General features: G+C 39.6%; 1 protein-coding gene across 1 annotated transcript in view; it reads right to left on the bottom strand.

Annotated features, from left to right (window-relative positions):
* Window positions 1-18,192, bottom strand: part of PRKX (protein kinase cAMP-dependent X-linked catalytic subunit) — a 56,583-nt gene extending 38,391 nt beyond the window's left edge. Inside the window, exon 1 of the mRNA XM_052664719.1 lies at window positions 17,715-18,192. Coding sequence (XP_052520679.1) covers window positions 17,715-17,901 — 187 coding nt within the window. The 5' untranslated portion in view covers window positions 17,902-18,192. The remainder of the gene's footprint in view (window positions 1-17,714) is intronic.
* Window positions 18,193-21,480: the final 3,288 nt, after the last annotated feature.

Raw genomic sequence — 21,480 nt, 5'->3', positions numbered from 1 at the left:
AAAAAAAAAAAAAGATAAACCTTTTTTTCCTGTCCTTTTTGGAACTAATCCATGATGTCAAAAAAATACTGAAGACAAAGCCTGGACAGTGTCAAAAATGATAAACTGGAGTTCTTCCTTTCAAAAATATGAGTTTACCGCAATGGAACATATAGACCTGTATTATCTCTGTGAGGCTGGACACCACAGGGTATGATGGATGTGTCCTCAAAGGCTGTCACACTTCTTGCCCTGCTGCCATGCATGGTGAGAACTTATTAAAAGACTTTCCACAATGAAAAGAAACAGTTGCAGTAACACTGCAGGCTAATCTTGTAGAAGAAGCATCTTTGTACCACAAACACAAACTGACAAGACTTTCTCCATCTTATAAGCACATGATCAACATTTTCCTCACACACTTTGAACTGAAATTACTTCACCTCATTAAAGAACAAGCTTGCCTTTAAAGAAACAAGGTAAACCACCTTCCCAAGAGGCAAAAAAGGCACTTCTGTACTGAATCGAGCAGTTACACCCATTCAATTCATGAACCCAAAGTATCTATTTTTCTCTGCTGATTCTGAAATGGTTCTACATACATAGGTTTGACAATCACACTGCAGAGGTTACATTCAGATACATTAAACCTCCTGATTTCGTTACCAGACTCAAAGTTACCTGGCCCAGTGTGCGCACACAGAATTTCAACACAGAGGAACAATATTGACACAGTATATGCTAATTTGTATAAGGAAAAAAAAAAACATCTGAAAATTTAAAAGAAAATCATTAGCAGCCCACTAAATTCTTCATATTTGCCATCAAAACTATGCCAAATTATACCTATACAATTTTTCTTTTTAAGAAAGAGTTCAATGAAAAACTCAGTATAAGCTAGCATTGTACACTTGCATCCCTAAAGGCCAACCTTACCTTGGGCTGCCTCAAAAGAAACAAGCATGATTAACACACTGAAGGAGGTGACTCTCTCCCTCTGCTTTGTTCTAATGAGATCCCACCTCTTTTCAACTCTAGAACCCACAGCACACAAGAAACACAAGGAGCTCTGAAAATGGATCCATAGCAGGACCACAAAGATGACCAAAAGGGCTGATCTAGTAGGTGTCCCTGCCCACCGCAGTGGGGTTTGAACTAAATGATTTTAAGGTCTCTTCGAATCCAAACCATTCTCTGATTCTACAACCTTCAACAGTGTCAAAAGGAAAACAAAACAAACACCACAATCTCATGAATGTGCTATCAAAAAGAAAAAAAGTCAATTCGTTCATCTACCATTTTTAAAAATAATGATGCTGTTAATAAGCAGGTATTAGAAAGAAATACAGTTTTTCCAATTAATAAAAGCAAAATCATGCCTCAAAATCATGCCTAATTTGCAAGACTTTATTTACAGATAAAGTCTACAATTTTATACAAGCTATTGAAGCTTATGTAGCATAGAAGTCTTCAAAGGTAATTGAAATTATTTTAATGTTTACCTTACTCTTCTGCTGTTTTGCAGGCAAAAACAGAAAAGGATTTCTGATGCAATTAAGCATTCTTCAAAAAAACTTTAGCTCTATCTTTATTCTGAACAGAATGTACTGAAGATTTTCATACTATCATATTATCGTACTATCATATTTTCATGTTATCATACGCACAAAGGACTGAGTGTTGTAACTGGAGCAAACAAATGCCCTTCTGGAAATGACCAAAATGACTTATTATCTATAAGCTATAATCAGTACATTGGGCCACTGGGACTCTATATTTCATTTTCTATAAATTAAGTTTTACGCAATAAATCAAGCAGTGGGTCAAAAAGAATCTTCTCCTAAATGACTATTTCAGTATTCAGTCTGGAACACTCACTGGTTTATTCTGAGGTAAGGGTTAATAAGATAACCGACAATTCACAAGTGGAACAATATTGCTCAAAGGGAAGGCTTTGTTTATATTCCTAAAACAGTATCAACTGATACTCCTGAGAGACTACAGAAAGATGCATTAGGCGTCTAGAGTTTACTTCACATGATCATTACCTTTCCACATTCACTCATACTATACCATACAGAAAATAATGTAACATTGTCCAAAGCAAGGAGATGAAATCACTATTGTTTGGCACTAGAATGAACATAATATTCTCCATATAAAGAGCTATTATGCAAAGAAAGAGGAAATAAATCTAGAATATCCAAATAAAGTTCTATCTGATACAGAACTGGAACAAGTGCACTAACACAAATATTACGTTTCAAAATCCCAATCTCAGAAATCCATTCTCAAATAGCATTTAAAAATCTCAGGAGAAAATCTCTGTAAAGGCTCTAGAAACCATTATTATTGATTAAAGTGAAGTGTAAATATTCTTAGTACTAATACAGAACACTACTAAAGACACGCTAATGTTAATTTAACAGTTTTCTTTAGCAGAAATACTTCAGCACAATGGCTGAAAAGGACTGTTGGCTTAAATTTATTCTCTTACTTGGGACTGTATAAACCACTGTATAATTTCCTACATAGAAAACATAAATCTAACCTCCTTTAAAGTTCTGTTGCTTTCTTACATCAGTTCAGCCTGCCACACAGAATTGAAGCACAAAGTGGATAGATGTTTTTTCTTGTTTTTACCTTCCAGTTTTTAAATAGGAAAAAAAGCCACTGCGGCAGTTTTCCACAGTTAGAAGCTAATTACCTGTTTCAGTCTTATGCCTTCATTTATTTCCCTCTGCTTTTTGTCTCTTTTGTTTTTAAACTGCAATCTAGTCTCTCTCCAGTGCAACTTTGCTTTAATGACAGATACCTGAGTATCTATCAAGTAACCCCACAAATCAACAAGCTACTACAGGCTCTTGTTCGTCGTCGGCAAAAATGCATAGGTATCAGTGGTGACACTATTTTGGAGACAATATTTTTCCTGTGCTGAAAAAGTGTTTTGCAGCTGAGAATTTGCTCCAACAAGCAGCTCTATTGTATTCTACCTGTTGTAGTTTCCACAGAAATAAATGGGGGCATTACTTTTAGAGTGACCTATGTATTTAGTGACCAACCTGTCCCATATATAACAGCATTGTAGTGTGATAATCTTCACACTTACCTCTATTGCAGTGGTTACAGAACGCTACTAAATCCTACAATAGCACAGTACTTGCTTCTTTAAATTGCTTATAATCCTTCATAATACGGATCTCAAGTTTTCTAAAAACTGCAATTTCTAACTGTAGTGTTGTTCAAATTTGTCTATGATTTCTACGCTGTTAACAAATAGGTTTTTCTTAAATATTTCCTATCTGTTCAAGGACTGGTTCTATTTAAAAATAAAAATTAAAAAAAATAAAAAAAAAGATTAAGTCACCTTCATATTCTTATTTTAGACTTTGAACGATACCATAAACAAAAATTTACAGAAAACCAGAAGAAGGGAAATAGAAAATCCCACTCTAGTGGAATCCTACAGAAGCACATAGCTTGACATAAATCCTTCCTTAAAATTGACATATGGACATAAAACCTGAATTACTTCAGAGTTCTACCAAACAAATGCAGTTTTTCAGCACACTGAGAAGAACATTTAATTCCTTTCACATGCAGTGAGTTTAGGCTGATGTAATTTCATCCTTACATCTTTCAGCAACATGCAATGACCCACCTCAAGTTGCACAATCTCAGCTTGATGGTGGACTGGATTTAGCCACTAACCTTTTGGTGTCTAAGTACAAAGCAATATAGTGGCAATTCCCAATATAAACAAGAGAAAAAAGATATAATAAATTGAGGTGTTAAAAACTGCAATTTATGTCAACTGTTTGGAAAATACATTGACTCAGTACACATGGACAACTCTCTAACCTAAACAGACTGGCTAATCTAAACCATGTCTCAAATGGAAAACAAAACAAGTCCCCTCTCTGTTATCTGCAACGACAAAAGCATCAGAAAAACAGACAAGAATGAAGTTGCTGTGCTGAGACCTAAACATGAGCAGTTCTTGATTAGCATCATTTTTCTCAAAAATCTCCACTCTAGACAAAATCTAACATTGTAAGTACTACATGGAAACCAATTATCAACATTTGAGATGTTCCAGACAGTCTCTGCCCCAGGCCATGAAGAGTTATTTCCAGGAACCTAACTTGAGATATTCTGCCTGATCATAAATAATATCAACTGTATTATCTGATAGTAGTAATAGAAGCACTATTATTAGATAAATCACACTAGTAGAAACACAGTTTCTTGTTCTATCAGTTACAGTTATCAGCTAGACATCACAGAGAGCCCTTCTTCCTTGCTCTAACTTACCAGTCAACGAAACCGCCACATTCATTAACAGTCCAATATTTGAAATAAAGCTTTTGTATTTACATAAGAATATTTTCCTCTAGACTTTCAGTTATTTCTCACTGCTTTCCTATGAATACCTTCTTCATGCAAACTTCTTTTTTTTTTTTTTTTTTTTTTTTTTTTTAATTCTTAACTTTTTTTTACATATACATTAATACAAGCACAGGTTAATTTATGTTCTTTACTGCCAGGTCTGCGTCTCAATTCTCACTCTCATCCTCTTGTTCCATAAAAACTCATAATAAGTTATTTGAACCTCGCTTGACAAATTTAAAAAGAGGATCACAGTCTACGGCAGAGAGAGAAAACAGTAAATTCAACACTATTTTGATGGGACAGACTAAATTGCAGCTAATCACATTCACAAATTGTAGTTCTCAACACAAGAGTACTTGACATACCCTTGTAGACTATTTCTCAAGAACTGTAGCATCAGTGTTTACTAAGACACTCATCTGCAATTACAGTTGACAACAGCACCCTTCTCAACAGAAATGTATTTTCAGTTCTTCATCTCAAAGAATAAGCATTTTAATATAATTTGTAATTCAGGAATTGCACTTAAAGAAATAGTGCACAAGCACTAGTTCTGCACAGGTCACTTCACTCTGGAAGCAATGCCTCTTATTTCTTTCCACAGAAACTACAACAGATACAAAGAGCATGATAGCACTATTTGGCAGAGCAGATTCTCAGCTACAAAACACTCTTTTTCAGGACTGTCACCACCATTTCACAATACTGGGGAACAACTAGGAGTCTCAAAGATAGGACAGAGACTGAAGAAATTATTATTTCATAGTAAGAGGTCCTCCTGCACCACTGATGGAAAACTGGCATTGCACTATCCAAAATGAAGTACTCATGAAGCTGAGAAGAAAGCTGCACAAATTACTAATACCTTCATTCTTGATATAAAAATTAAATGTTATCAGTTCTTTGTGTACCTGTGGTAATCCTACTAAGTAGCATCAATGTTTAAAGAGTCCCTATTTTCTCTATACTGTTATTTTTAGTCAAGTTTTAAACATTCCTTGCTATTTAAAATTGGATATGTACTGTATGATAAATTATTCAGAAGTCTGCACAGAAAAGGATCTGACTTGCTTATACAACTAAACAACTACGCTACAGAAGGATCTCCAAATGAAAAAAAAAAAAAACACAACAATTTTTTGTTGTTTCTTAAAAACCTCTGCTCTTCTGACATCCCCCTCAAATGTTCTAGCACCTGTATGCTTTTTTTCCCCTTCTTCATTACTGAAATAATTGTTTGATTTATTTCAGTGTATTATTAAGAAACAAGGGAGGCCAGGTAACAGTTCGGTTTGTTCTCAACAGTTTGGAGTGTCTCTATCAAAAATGAAAAACAATTAAGCTAGAAACTGCAACTAGCCTAGGATTATCTACTGCAAGCAAAAACATTTATCCTTCCTACAAATACTCTGAATGCCAAAATTGTGAAGATAAACGAGAAGTTTTTCAGCATATTTTATAAACTGGCAACACCTACAGGTAGGAGCGCCCAACTTCAAGATCTCAATGAATTCACCACAACATTCTCAAACAGAAGTACAGCTCCATCTAAGCATTCAGTACTCTTTCTGCCTCCCAGCCTTCTCTAACTATCCATCCACTTCAGTAGTTGTAGCTCTCTTTTCACTAAGTGGCCTCTATTAAAAATATAAATAACAACCAGACAAAAAAAAGTCAACAACTTTTAAAATAGTTATTTAAAATTATATAGAGGAATGAATAATTTTCTCCACACATATAATTTCAAAGCACTTCACTTGCAAGTAAACATTTAAGATCAAGACTCAAAATTATTTATATAGCAGGCTTTATCACTGAGGAATGTGTCCTAGGAAATTCTTAAAAGCAAGGTGAAACAAGCATGCTCTAAGATCAAGGACTGTGCAACCAGTTCCTGCTTTAAAGCTGGATGTGTTTACCTGAAGACATCAGAAAAAAAACAAGGCTGATGAGGAACTGGCTAATTAGAAACACAGCCAGTCAGCTTCCTAGATTCCCACTTCACAATATTGTTTCTCTACTTAATACTATCGCACAAATCAGTCTCCTCTCAACAAATAAAGCATTCACTAATAAGTCACATCACCTGCAGTATAATTCATATATATTTCTTACTCAGTGAGTATTAAAAAAAACCAAAAACTTGATAAACAGAAATTTGAAAGCCTCTTCCTCAATTTAACATTGATGTCAGTCAAGTCAAGCATTTATGGAATTATGATCCAACCACTTGTGTATCTCATGCTCAACTCCTGCTTGCAAAATTACATCACACTACACTATTTTTGGGTGCAGGGAAGACAATTTCAAAATAGCTTTCAGATTTCAGACACTGCAATACTGCAACTCCACAAAATGCACAAGATCCACTCAAACTGTCTCATCACATGTTTTGAGAGAACTGTTTTCCCAGGATTACCTCAAACCAAGCAGCAATGCTGCACACTGCCTAAATCACAACTGACACAACTGTGCCTAAATCACAACTAGGAGCGCTGAAAACTGTAGGCCTACCTACCAAATAAGTAAGCAGCACTGAAAGCAGTCATCGCCATCTCCAACAAAACAGTCTTTTACCTTAAGTATTACTGGCAACAAGAGTTGAAACAGTTCTAGGAACTCTTTCCACTTAGACATTTAGAACAAAGATACAGTTTAACAATATCACAGAATAGCTTACAGTGGAAGGGACCTTCAAGATCACGGAGATCCAACCCCCTGTCCTGGACAGGGCTGCCAAGTTTATTTTATGAGCGCTTAAAATATAAAAGGGAAAGCCTTCATTGGTTTTAATGCATCAAAAATGCATACACCCCAATTTGTTTCTACTCTTCCACTGATGAAAGACAGAATGTAATACAACAGAATTCAAAAAATATTTTTTCCCCCTGGAAGAAATATATTTTCATTTCATTTAAAATATTTTGCATTAACCTTGGTGTTGTTCCTTTTTTCAGCTTCTTTACAATTCCAATTACTTTGCTTTGCCTCTAATGGTTCTGTCTTGTGGGTCTTGTGAGCCTCACACAGCTTCTTCCCAGCTGTATTTCTGAACGAGGAAGTAACAAAATCTAGCAGTAAGCAAAGAAAAATTTCAAGAAAGAGATTGAAGGAATCACTACTACTCATGGTGAGATTGCTAGAAGAGATATTCAAGAATGAGAAAATTTTGCAGTTATGGTTGCTAACACTAATTGATTTTAAGTGGCTTAAAGTACGCTGATAACTAAAAGAAAAAGAAAAAAGCAAGGAAGAGCAATGTTGTTGATTCAGTGTAACTTCTACATCCACCACTTCTGAGTACGACATCAGAACTCTTCAGAAGCCTTTGAAATTCACAAAAAAAAAAAAAAACGAAGAAGAGTTTAGTGGCATCAGAACACAAATTCAGGATACTGAAATGCAACCTGACACGTTTTCATGAAGAGATGACAAGAATCCCAGTTTAGAATCCCAGCTGACCAGCAGCTGTCCTCATTGTTTGTTAAGTTCCCCAGGGACACAGAAGGAGTTACCCATTAATCTTCCTGAAAACAATCTTAAATTTTAAAATGCATACTCTGAAGTTATTTCTGGCAGGCTCTGCAGAATTAGAACTGTACAGGCTATCATCTGCTGCACACAAGGAGCTACAACGAGCCAATACCAAGCTGGAGGGAAGGGGTTGAGGCTAGAAGTCTGTCATCAATTTTGGGGGAGGTGAGTAGAGTCTGCTATTACAGTACTGACAGGTTTTACATAAATACAGACAGCATCTAGAACTCTTAATTTGTAAAGCTGCCATCCATGTAGCTATTACAGTTCATCCTAATTAGTAGATTAGCAAGGTAAAAATCTTACACCCAGTTCAGCCTGTTTTTGAAGAGTCTATCTCCCTAAACTGTCCTGAAGCACTCAATTTACTGGCTGGAGTACTACATGAAAGATGTGAAAAGGAACACAAACCAGATATTTTGCTTTAATCCAGGGAGCTCCCTGAACCTTTTCTAGTAATGGCTGTGTCATTACCATAAATATTTCAGATTGCTCAGTCCCCAGTACAAGCAGAACAAGGTTTAAGCAAATGTCAAGAACTCCGCATAAGAAGGCATGTCATAACCAGCAACTACTCCAAAACTCAATTACCGCAACAGTAGGGACTCAAAATGGGCACTTCTGATGATTTTGTAACAAAGTGTTACCTCCTTTGAAAGTATCATGTAAAAAAAAAAAAAAAAAAAAAAAAAACAGAACACAAGAAAAAACTTAGCGGTACCACATTTTCCTCTTTTATTTTCCAAGTAAAAATAGATTGCTTTAATAGCTTTGGTGTTTTTTTAAATGCACAAATAGGACAATGCGAGGTGTACACACGAAGAACAAATACAAGTATAAATCACAAGCTGCAACTTAAGCAACACAGCTCTTCTGCCTAAGGTTGCCTTTCCAAAGTAGTCCAATGAATACATAGGTTATACCTCCTGAACTCTTGCAAGCTGCACAGTAGAGTCGAATAAAGTTAATGTGACCTTTAAGAAAAATCAGATCAGAATCCAGCCTTGAAGAAAGTTAAAAATACATTAAGTAAGCACAGTGGCATGCTGCAGATACTGTGTTAATGCTTTGTATAAATAAAGAATTACAAAACATTAAGAGAAAACCAACTAGAAAGTCCTACGTAACTACACTCATAAAAAACAAGCAGAAGACTTTTCCATATTCTCATCCTTTCTACATGTATCTACTACAGGATTACAGAGTTTGTTTCATAATTTCATATAAATCTAACTATATATGCATATATATTTACAAGTTTCATAAGCTGATAGAGAAAGCTACAGGTGACCTTCACAGTGAATATCCAGAAAAGACACCAAGTGCAAAGAAGGTTCTACACGCAGTTTTTACATTTAGACCCTGCAACCTGTTGGTGTAATGGCTACAACACACATTGTGAACCAAATAAAACCATATAACCTATCTTCTTTTATTTTCATGTTAAATGAACAGTTGACAGTAAGTAGAATCTAAAGATTAGAAAACTGGATACTTCACAAAGTATTTAAATTAGCTCAGAGATGTAGTTGGACTTTCCTGCTCCGCAACAGAACAATAAAGTGGGGCTCTGTAGTGGAAACACAAAGTCATGGATTGAACCATTAACTGAACACCTGGTGTGAAAGCAGGACCAGCCCTGGGGAGCTCAGCTGCATGCAGTGTTTGAGTGACCAGCAGGGGTGGAGCCAAGATCCAATTTAAGACCTCATTTAAGGGTTAGCAGTGGAGGCAAAGGTTTCTTGCTAGAGATCCCTGCTTACTTGAGGCCTTCTGAAGGTAAGCAGTTTCTTTCCTTTGTTTCTGTGCCCACAGCTGTTGCATTTCAGCAAATCCTCGCTTGCTGCAGCCTAGGATCCTGCTACTCTGCTGTCATTGTTGTGCTTTCCAATGCATTACAGGGTCACAATAAAGAATGTAAAGATCAGTTCTAATGATCACAGCAAGTCAACCCCAGAGCCAAGTGTAACGTTTTGTTGCCACTGATAACAGACATAAATATGTTCCATTTCATAGTTGAGTCACCTACAAACAATGCTTCCTTCATTATTTTTAACATTTTTCTAGCAATTTGCCTCAGGTGAAGCCTACTGAAGCAAACCAACTGATTCCCCAGAGAAAAATCACTACAAATTTACACAAAACTTAGTGTTCATCAACTAAAAGTCAGGCTATCAAATTCTCTCAGCTGGGATGGGAGTGAAGAAAGCAACTGAGCAGGAAGCCTTCAGGAACAGGTGCCATAGATCACCACAACTGAGGACTAGATGGGGGAGCTGTCAGAATCCACCAAAAACAAATTTTAGACTTTATTTACATATACATTTGAAGAGCAACTCTGTGAACATCTTCAAACTACCTCTAAAATGCAGTATATGCATTTTAATATGATCCTTTAGAATGAGTTCAAACTTGGCCAAGCTTACTTTAATATCAGAAAAGGACAAGCAGTTTAGAATACTTGTGAGGCAAACACTTAAAATCTAGTTTAGGTGTGTCTATTAAAAAAAACCAAATAGTATACTGTATGTACAGTATAGGTATGTTCAGAAGAGCATATTCAGAATAAAATGAGCATGTAAGGATTTCAAGCTCCAGCAATGGCTTCAACCATCCCTCTGCCTTCTAGTGAAAGAGCTTAGGCATTTACGTGGATACAGTTAAACTGCTTAAATTGAATTGTAAACACAAATTACTCAGAGTTCACTAAGACTGGGGCCCTTAAACTGCATAAAAACAAGAAGGGAGCTTAAGTTAATCCCCATGAGACTGCCATTCTAGCATATTCAGAGTGTTCTTCAGAGGAGAACAAGACGTTTCATTCCTGTTTAAATCAGCTTTCCAAAATGATAAAAAAGTATCAGGCTCAGAAATTGTATTTTTTGAGATTACCAGAGGGTGTTGGGCAAAACTGCTCACAGAAATCCTGTCTCTATTTTACACTCTGCTCCTTTCGGGCTTTAGAAGGAGGCTGGGAACATTCACTGCTTCAGAAACAATATCACCTCAAGCATCGTCCCCTGAAAACACTTTAGAAGGAAATCTTGAATTTTCCAGCTTAGTCTTTACCACCACAACTAAAATTAATTCAAAACCCTTCAAGTATATTGAATCTATCCAAAGTAAAACAATAAACATAATGCAACGGGCAAAGATTTGAACGTTTCTCTTACACATATTAACAAAGCAAGACTACAGAAATCCAAAGAAAGGGAACAATGGTATGACCCAAATGTTTTGAAAATATTTTTCTGCCCTGTACCATTGCACTCACATTCCAATATACTGTTTTATTAACTACTTTCACAATTTACCTGTCTTCCAGGTAAGCTTCCTCAGCAGTCATACACTTACAGTCTGTATGTGGAAGAAGAGCTCTAAAAGAAACACGCCATCCCCTATCACCAGAATATCCCAGATGCACACAAAACGTAGCACCCAGCAAAATTTTACTTACCAACTTGCCAAAGTTGCTGAAACAGCCCCAAAATTTTGCAGAATGAAAGGATATCTATTATGCTTTACCAAGGCAATGTATTAAACTACTCCTTAAGCTAACACTAAACATGTTTTACATTAGGAAGTATCAACAGTAAGGGAGTTGTACTGTTTAAACTAAACTAATTTAGTTAAGTACAGCTTATGCCCAGACAAGTCGTTGCAAGGTAAACAAGAAGTTCCTATCTCCCACTTCAGGAAAACTCATTCTGTGAATTTGTCTGCGTGTCTACACTCCTCACAACAAACAGAAGCAGCACATAAACTCCAACACCCTTTTCTTACTTTTGATACTTACCTCTTGAATATCCAAGGGTTACTATTGCCATCCATCACAAAAAACCCAGACAGGCAAACTCAGGAATCTAAGCATGGAAAAGCTGAATCAAGCAGAATTTTGCCCACAAAGTTCATATTTCAAATCTAAGTAAGTAAATAAATAAACAAAATCTCTATTTCTGTTCACATTTTCTAACTTGTCAAGCTTGAGTTGACACACAACACTTTCGATGGTAGAATTTTTCAACAGTATCTTCACTTGGAACATTAGTTTTGTTTAAGCAGAGACTTTCTGCGGAGAAGGTGTGGTGTTAGTTGCTCATGATTTTGTGGGAGAGGAGTTTTGCATGCTTCTTATTTCTGAAATATCAGAACTAGTTTGATTCCAGATGATTTGCATCACAGCAGGCACTTCTGTGGCTCTCTGAACTACTTACAGGACTTAGTAGGTTATTTATCTGCAAGAAGTATATCTGAGAGTCAAAGCCTATTCTAAAATGTGCTAAGTTCTCAACATCAGAGAAAGAATCTCAAATTTCTTTCTGCAGCTAAATACATACCAAAACGTAGGTGTAGATCTAATAGGTGACAGGCAAATACTAAGTAAGCCATTACCTCCTCACTGACTTTATAACTGAAAGACAGAAAAGTAGAAATGTGAACTTTCAGATTTCACATGCTCAGACTTCTTTCACACACTTTTCCTTTTCTGACCTTTCTTTTTGAAAGACATAAGACACTACTTGTTTCAAACCACTTTTTCCAGACTAAAATAAGAACAATAACCTTATGCAAAAGGACCTGTTGCTGCTGATTCCACAATAACTATCACAGTGCTCGAACAAGCAACAGAAGAAAGCTGAGTCACACCTGGTCATTCCCACTCCAGATCAGCTAAAACAGTACTAAAGGTTTATTTTTTGACAAGTATGATGTTGTGGAAGGGAAAAATGAAGCAAGACATTCCACAGAAGAGTGAAAATAAAATCCAAGTAATTTAGCTAGATGACTAAAGTCTCAAAGATGTATAAATGCGACGGTGAATTCAGGTCACCATTACAGTCACAACATTCAGACCATGTTTTCTTTCAAAACTTGTGGTATTTAAGGACATTGCCAAGTAAAATTGGTGATTATTTTTTATCATTGCAATATCAAGTAAAGGTGACAAAACAGAAAAAAAAAAAAAAGTTCTCACACCTCCCTGAATAGTATTCAAAATAGCTGCTCTCAGCAGCAAAACCAAAACTAAGACTTAGCAAGGCTTAGTCAGAAACCAGAGATGTAACAAAAACTTCATCCTCGTGTGGAAGTTTTCATTTAGACTACAGAGGAGGAGAATAGTCCTGTAACATCATATACACAAGCAGGTTCTTCTCACAGCATTAGGCAGCAGATCTGTACCTACTGTCGCTATGGTATAATGTCATTTAAAACAGATTTGGCTAACATATTTTGTCTGTGAACTCACTGAAATTAAGTATTTAAAAATATGTTACTTCCCACTTTTCCCATGCACTTTTTAAAATCTTCCCATGCTCAGAAAAATTGCAATACTGGTTTGCCCAATTTTTTATTCTGCATTTGCTTCATTTAAAGCACATAATGGGAACAGCTGTTCAAAAGAATCTTTTCAAATGAAGATGTTGTTATTAAAATATTTCAATCAATTTAATAGATTTACAAAACCTGATTTACATTCAAAATGTATGCTATGGAATTCACTGCACTTAAAAAAAATGGGCAGGAGAGAGAGAGAGAGAGCAAGAGTAAGGAGAGAGAGCAAGAGTAAGTTTGTCACCCTCCTCTATCCAAAGCTGCCTGCTACTCCTGCATTAACCTATGTTTAATTTGGGAACATAAGATTTCTTCTCTCGCTTTCACTTGCCTGAAAGTAAAGAAATAGCTTCTAAATCTCTTTCACTTGTACCTATTACTCTAGTTTATCTACATTATTTCTTCACTATGACATAACTAAAAAAGTAGTATCTGCAGAGTATGCGTAAGGCGTCCAGCTGCAGACACCAGCACCTGGAACAGGAAGGGTGCCCTTGTGAGAAGCCCAGCAAAGCCATGGATGATTCACTTACTGTTCAGTCTCTCTCTTTCACCAGACCTACCAGTATTTTGAAACTGATAACTCAAGCATGGCTGGGCCGTGAACTTTTAGCAGTTAAGTTTCAGTGAATGTAGCTATGATATCTACATTTTTGCTTCTATGCAGCATAGTACTACCACAGCCTTGGTACAGATGAGTATCCATCATTTAAGCTCAACTGATTCACAAATATTTCATTACAGTCTGAGCAGCAGTTTCTGAACATAATAAGCAAACACACGTGGCTTAACCTCCACCGAAAAGGAAAACAATTCAAAAACAGAAGTGGAAAAAAGGCACCTTCATTAGTTCCAAAGGCAGAACATGTACCTTCTTAGATAAGATAACAAAAAAGTAAAACAAGTAAAACAAAAAAAAACCACCAACCAACAAAATAATGATGTACCTGAAAAACTCAAAGCCACAACTTCAACCTCTCAGAAGGTAACCTTAAAGAAATATTCTTCCTGTTCTTCGTGCCAGAAACCAGTTCTGCACCCCACTCCTGGTACCTGCCCCAAACTCACAACTACCTTACAGACCAAGTCTCAGGGTAGTGCCCAAAAAGCATACACTAGTCTCTGCTCTCAATACATTTTATCAGAGAGCCTACAAATATCAAAGCCCAGAAATGTTTAGGGGGAGATAAATGCCCCCCACCTATCGCTGTGCAAAACTATGCTTACTCTCTTTTTGCTCTCTTTCTTCCTTCATAAGGTGTTCTTTACTAAACCAGGCCTAATTTCCAACCGATGTCAGAGCAGCAGTTCTAAGGTAGCTTGCACTGCAGTGGTCACATTAGCAAAGACTGTAATCCTCTCAGCCTACAGAGGATATTAAAGCCAGCAGCTGTTGCCTTCCAAGCAAGTACCACTTCCAACCACTTTTTGTTTTTATTAACAACTTCACTGCATCCTCCAAGAGGAGGTGCTCAATCCCAAGGATGACCATGCTATCACTGACAGTAATGTAATTTATTTAGCTTATGTCCTACTCACGCACAGCAGCAGGAGCACAGAGCTTACCTCCAGACTGTCACTTTCCCAGATAATTTCCAAGGCTGCCCTTCTAGCCCTGAGTATATCTACAAGCAACAGTGATCCTAGGAGGAAAGATACCGGAACTTCCCGTCTTGTAATTTCTGGGTGTCCCCTTTCATGCCACAGCTATCTCCAAATATCTCAGAGCACACACAGCTTTCGAGCACACATTCGAAAGACAGTGGCTGCTCTTCTCACAGCAGTCATGCTGCACACAAGTCTCTGGGCTGCTGTAATGAAACTGATGACAGTACAATCATCTCCTGTACTTCCACAAGGAGATCAAATAAAAGGATAGGGTAATACTAAGTTAACCATGAACAGAAAAAGTAGATACACTCTTTCAGTACGTGATATAAACCTAAACTATATTTAACTTATTAAACAACAAAACTTTAAGCCAAGCAAAAACGTGTTTCTTAAGCTGCAATATACCTTTGATAGCTTTGATCGAGCTACAAGATGCAGGGCAGCATTTCAATAGGCACATACAGAGCTGCTGACCCATATCTCAGCAGCATCACAGCCTTTTCAGGAGGACACCAGATCTTCAAGTTCACAAACTCTGCCACTTGGAGGCTGGTACAGATGTGTTCACTTTCAGTATCACTTTGAAGCTGCCAACTGCTTCCTGGTCAGAAGCGAGGTCTCTTCCCTTGTCACAGCCCTGTAACAAGGAACCCAGACATCTCTAAAATCTACTTCAAAACCAACTGAAAATAGACAGGCTCAGCTTCTTGTTTGAGGTAAGACCTCATGCATACATCTGTGACATGCGACATCACATCTTACGTTTTGTCTTTTTCCCCACCAACAAATGCCAAAGTCCAGAAGAGACACAAATATTCATCTACTCGGACAGTTACAAAAATACGAAGAGGGGAGAAAAATAAAAGAAAAAGAAAAGAGAGCAGGTAGGGAGAGTGTTCTTTCAGTATTGCTAGTGTTATCAGAAGTAGCTGCCTGCACCTTTTTACATTTTTTTTTTTCTTTCTGTATCTTTACATCGAGCAGTTTCTCTTCATTGAAATAAACTTTCCTCTTTCTTAAACTCTAAGGAGCACTTTAAAGAACACCCTAACAAGTTATGCTGTTTCAAACCATCAAGAGGATTATTTCTATGCTCTGACAGTAATGCCTCTTATGTTATTATGCTGGCCACAACATCGCAGCTGGATGTTGATGCTAGGGGAGCAGAGGTTGAACCTTCCTACCAAGATCCTGTTGCATCTTGCTGTCGCACAACAGATGGCAGCAGAGGGGCAGTCTGTCCAAATGGCATCTGACATGGAAGTGCGCACAAAGCAAAGGTGTGGAACTGGATTTCTCCATGTGGAAAAAATGGCACCCACTGACATTCCTCAATGCTTGCTGAATGTTTATGGAGACCAAACAGTGGATGCAAGCACAGTGAGGCAATGGGTGGTGCATTTCAGCAGGAACGACAGTAGGTTACCGTTGCTGGTGCAGATTTTTATGAGATCAGTCCACAGGCTCTTGCTCATTGCTGGCAGAAATGCATAGCTAAAGGTGGCGACCATGTTAAAAAATAGTGTTTTGTAGCTGAGAATTTCCTCTATTAAAGTGTTTTTGTGCTCTTCCTGTCTGTTGTAGCTTTCTTGGAAACAAACAGGAGGTATTACTTTTGGAGCAACCAAGGTAAATTTCTTCATTGGCCTCAGCAACATTTCTGTGACTACTGCATTCTTTAAGAATCAGTGTTTTCCCACAGACTGTGCTCCACATGAAGTCATAATCTTTGGTGATGACAACTGCATCCACAGCAACCAGCCGTGATGTAACAAACGAGACGAACCACTCCTGGCAGAGGAACAGCATCACAGACCTTTCTGGCAGACTCTTAGGAATCTCAATTAATGTCTCAATAAAACGCCTGTTGACATTTCAACGTGGAAATATTATCTCATAAAACAACACACTTCAAGAGAAGGTAGTGTTGTCTTCACCAATCACCACGCTCCCAGGCCTTTTCAACTCCATTTTTAAAGACCTTTTCAAACCACGAATTGCACTAAGAAAGGATTTCAATCCACTTCACTGACTGAAGAGAGCTGAAGTGAAAGTCATATCTGCAGCAGTTGCTACAATAAATCTATCCAAAATCCCTCCAGAGATCTCTAACGAAAAACGTCCAACTTCTGTACCATTGAACCTTCGGATGTTCAAAGCACGCACAAAACCAGCTGTATGTGCACAGCAGGCAGATGTTACACTGATATGAAAGCATCACTACTGACGGTGGATGTGTCAGGTTACTAAGTGTGCGCATTTACACCTCAGCGCTGCTGATCACAGGAGTGTGGCAGATGTGGGATGTAACACTGCCTTTCACCAACATTCAGCTCTAGGGCAAAACACCTCCGCATCAGCATTCAGGCCAGCAGAACGCTGGGGCTTTGAAATACACTTAAACGCATTCAGCTAACTTGTTTGATCTCTCACCGGTCCTACGGCTGCATTTAAATGATGAATTTCTATCACGATGCACCCAAACGCAGCTAAGCCAGCCGAAGCAGCTCTGTACCGGAGGGCAGCCGCGCCGCCCGCACGCAGCCGAGCCGGGCGTTAGCGCTCCTCGGCTGCAGAGCCGAATCGCACCTCGCGCCCGCGCTGCCCGTACCACAATGCCGGGCGGCACAACGCCCGCCACGGACGCGTGCGTGTGTAAGGAGGGGGCTGCCCCAGCACCACCTGTCGTCCGTTAACGGCCCAAACTCCTGCCGCGCCGCCTCAGAGCGAGCGCTGAGCGCCCGGCTGCGGGCAGAAAGGGGGAGCGCGGCGACAACGGGAAGGGGACGGAGCGGAGGCCGCGCCCGCCGGGAGCACCTGGGCGGCTCTTTGTTCCTCCCCGCTCCCGCCGCCTCCGTACTCACCCACGGTGGCTAGCGTCTCCAGGTCCTCCAGCTTGTAGGCGGCGGGCTCGGGCGCCGAGGTCGAGCCGGGGCCGGCGGGGCTAGGGGCCGTGGCGGCGGGCTGAGGAGCGGCCAACCCCGCCGCCGCCGCCGCCTCGCCGCCGCTCTTCGCTCCCATTTTGGCCTTGGCGGCGCTGAAGGCGTCCATGGGGCCGCTCAGCGCATGGAGGGCGGCGGGGCGGAGGCGGACGAGAGGGAGCGGCGGGGACGCAAAGTTTCAGTTTTCAGCAGGCGGCGGGGTGGCTGCGCCCCGGAGCTCGAGCCCGCGCCCGCTGCCACTGCCTCGGAGGGGACGCGGAGCCCTTCAGCATCACGAGCCGCCGCGCACGCCCGCCACCCGCAGCAGGAATAGCCGCGCAGGCAGACAATGGCAAGGGAGAGCCCGGGCGGGCCGAGCCTGGCTACGCCGTGCTGTGCCGCGCCGAGCCGCGCCGAGCCGCGCTGCGCGACACGCCGGGCGGAGGGGCGGGGTCTGCCCGCCGCTGCTGCGGCACGGGCCCGCAGAGGGTGGCGGGGCGGGGGCAGGCGCGGTCTCGGCGCTCGGCGGGAGCGCGGAGCTCGGCCCTCGCCGCGGGCGCGGCTCCGGGGAGGCGCCGCCCGGCTGGGTGTCGCGGAACTCCGGCGCTCTGCTCTCGGTCTCTCCCGATTTGAGCGGCGCTGCTTCCGCCCCGAGAGGTCCCACGAGCCCCTTCAGAGCTGCTGTCCTCTCTCATCCCTCCTCATTCTCTCAAAAAGTTTGAGAGGAGTGGCGGCGCCCGCTGCGGGTGGCAGGGCGGTTTCCTGGCCCACCTGCCTTCGAGCTGTCGGCTCCGGGAAGGCTTTGCAAGTCCCGAGCGCGCCGGAGAACTTCAAGCACTCCCCACCCAAGCATGTCAGACGGCTACGCGTGATTGTAGCCTCTGTTTTCAAATGGGTAGATGTCTGGCTGGAAAGAGCCCCAGAGTTCAGCGCTGCAGCCTACGATGAGGTGATGGGGTATATCCACGCTGAGCTGGCTGGAAAGGCCCCTCACACAGCACTGAGTAGCTCTGGCCGAGGAGCTGTTGATGATTATACTGAAAGCCAGGGAAAATTGGTGTGTGAGCCAAGTCACTGGGAAGAGGTCATGTCAAAACGGGGGAGGAATTCCTAATTTTTTCCATGCCTTGTTCTGGCCCAGTTCTACACTGGTTACAGCTCCTAGTCCTCGCTTCAATGAGTGGAGTGTGTGTAAGGCTCAGTGTAAGATTACGGAAGTAGCGTTTCGCATTTCCTTTGTATTGCATGCAAATGCACAGTCTACTGACTTTGGTATGGAGAGCATTCAATGATAATGAGAAATAAGTATGTGTGCATACAAAAATAAGTATCAGAATGGAAATTGTTATAATTCAAGAAGAGAAGGCTCCAGGGAGACTTTATTGCAGCTTTCCATTACTTGAAGGGAGCTTGCAGTCAGGAGGGGATGGATTTTTACACGGTCTGATAGGACACAGGGGAATGGCTTTGAACTAAAAGGGGGGATTTAGGTTAGATGTTAGGAAGAAGTTTTTTTACACGCTGGGTGTTGAGGTGCTGGCACAAGAGGTGGCTGGCAAAACTGCTCATGGCAGTGTAGTTGGAATTAGATGGTCTTTAAGGGCCCTCCAACCTAAGCGATTGTATGATTCTATTCTATGATTCAAATTACAAACTTATGTATCTGTCTCTTGAATTTTAAAAGATCCCTGTGGTCTTGTTCATAGTTGTGACACTCACAGCATGTATTATCTATTTTTATCTTTTGGCTTGTTGACATGGGGGTTATGACTAATTTGGAAAAGTGCTAGATCATCCCTGCTTCCTGCCAGCCTGTGAAATGAATCATTGGTCAAGGAGGATGACATAATTTTTGCTATAAAATTTCAAATTTCCTTGCTGCGGTTTTTGAAATGTGTTACTGTTCTATTTACTATTTTATTTAATTTCATTTTGCATTATCTTAAGTTTTGTGTACAAAAAATTAGCGTGAATCATGCCTTCAATAGAATATTTCAGAGATAGGATAGATGTATTTCAGGAGTTGGACTCGATGACCATTATGGATCCATCCCAACTTGGGATATTCTATGATTCTGTGAAAGATTCCTTAAACTGCAAATTATAAATGTTCTGGTGGATTGTAAATTTATTTTGGTCAAAAGCTGAACAAGCCAACAAGCCTCTCTTAACAAGAACGGAAACATCTTGTTTAAGATAAAAGCTTGAGAAATAAACATTCATACACTGAAGAAATCAGAATATGCATACAAATATAACTTTGTAGAAGAAAAAAAAACCTACCCTAAGTTCAGTCTGCCCAAGATGATCTTCCTGAAACCAATCTTGTCCTGAAAACAGAGAAATCATCCACTGCTCAGACATTAAAGAGGACAGAAAATACCATATAGAAGGTATATTTCAAGTCATATTCCTGTTTATGATATGAACTTTAGTGATTAAATTTCTTGCATTCAAAATTTTTAAACTTCTTTTAAAATCTCCTTCTACACTTTAATGGTTTGTGGCTTGTCACACAGCTTATATGGTGAGACCCATTCAATAAGGCTGCAATTCAGTGAGGTCTATAAACAGTGTTAGCTCCACTGAATTCAGTGTCCATTTTCTTATGATGAAACAGCCTTGTGCTTACTGCTTTGCTAGCCTGGTATCCAAAGCATTTGCTGGCTGTAGTTGTAGCAATCTAATTGCAATGTTTATATTGAATGTCAACATATTATTACTGTGCTTTACCACCTCTGTATAACCTACTTAGAATTTATCTTGCAGCTGCAGAGTAGTATAATATACCAGGGAAATAAAATGCCATTTTTTCCAAATTAAAAGAGACTGAGAATCAGAACTCGTAACTTTGTGAATTACAGGTGGAAGCAGGTGGGTAACAGCAGAAGATATTAAGCTTAGTTTCTTGCCCAATTTGGCTGCACTTTATAGGAAGGTCTGCAGCCATGTTCTTCTTTTGTCTGTCACTTTTGCCACTATTTTTCAACTTAATATGTGAACTTTTGCTCATAGGTATTTCTTGAATTCAATTTTCCCATATAGGTAATGCACATTACTCATTTCAGTTTTCACAGTACTTTTTCAGTTTTCTCTCACGTGCAATGGATGCCTTCAGCCAGTTTCTTCTAGAATAAGGCTGAGTTTCATATCTTGTGTTTCCATTCCTTTATCTTGTAGGTGTTCACACAAAGTTTTATCTCTATTTTATTTTTTTCCTAGAAATACCAGATCTTACAATTTTTTTCCAAATATAGTATACCTATTAGTATAAGGTATTAGTAGAATACCTTACTAAAAGAGATATATAATAAACCACTGTTCTCTTTTTTTTTTTTTTTTAATTTAATTAAATTTTTCTCTCGACACTTGTGGTTTTGAGTGATAGGTGTTTGTTTGTTGTTTTTTTTTTTTTCCTTCCATTTCCACTGCACAAAGTGTTCAGTTGCTTATATTCCTTTATAAGTTCAGAAGCTTGGGGAGACTAAGTTCACAACTGTCAAGGAGTTTGAGGTTCCAGGTGTTAATTGTGTTCCTCCATGTTTCCTTTCTCGTGCATATGTTTGCTACACACAGAGCCATGCTTTCCAGACAGTGATTCTGTGGGTGATAAGCTGCAAACCTACTTTCCATTTCTTTTTATTTTTTCCTTTTGGGAAAACCTTTGGAAAGGATCTCAGGAAACTGATGGAAAGGATTTCAGGCTTTC

The sequence above is a fragment of the Tympanuchus pallidicinctus genome, unplaced genomic scaffold (genome assembly GCF_026119805.1).
Source record: "Tympanuchus pallidicinctus isolate F22 unplaced genomic scaffold, pur_lepc_1.0 scaffold6, whole genome shotgun sequence".
NCBI classification, from domain to species: Eukaryota; Metazoa; Chordata; class Aves; order Galliformes; family Phasianidae; genus Tympanuchus; species Tympanuchus pallidicinctus.
This window is presented reverse-complemented; position numbering and strand designations above follow the sequence as displayed.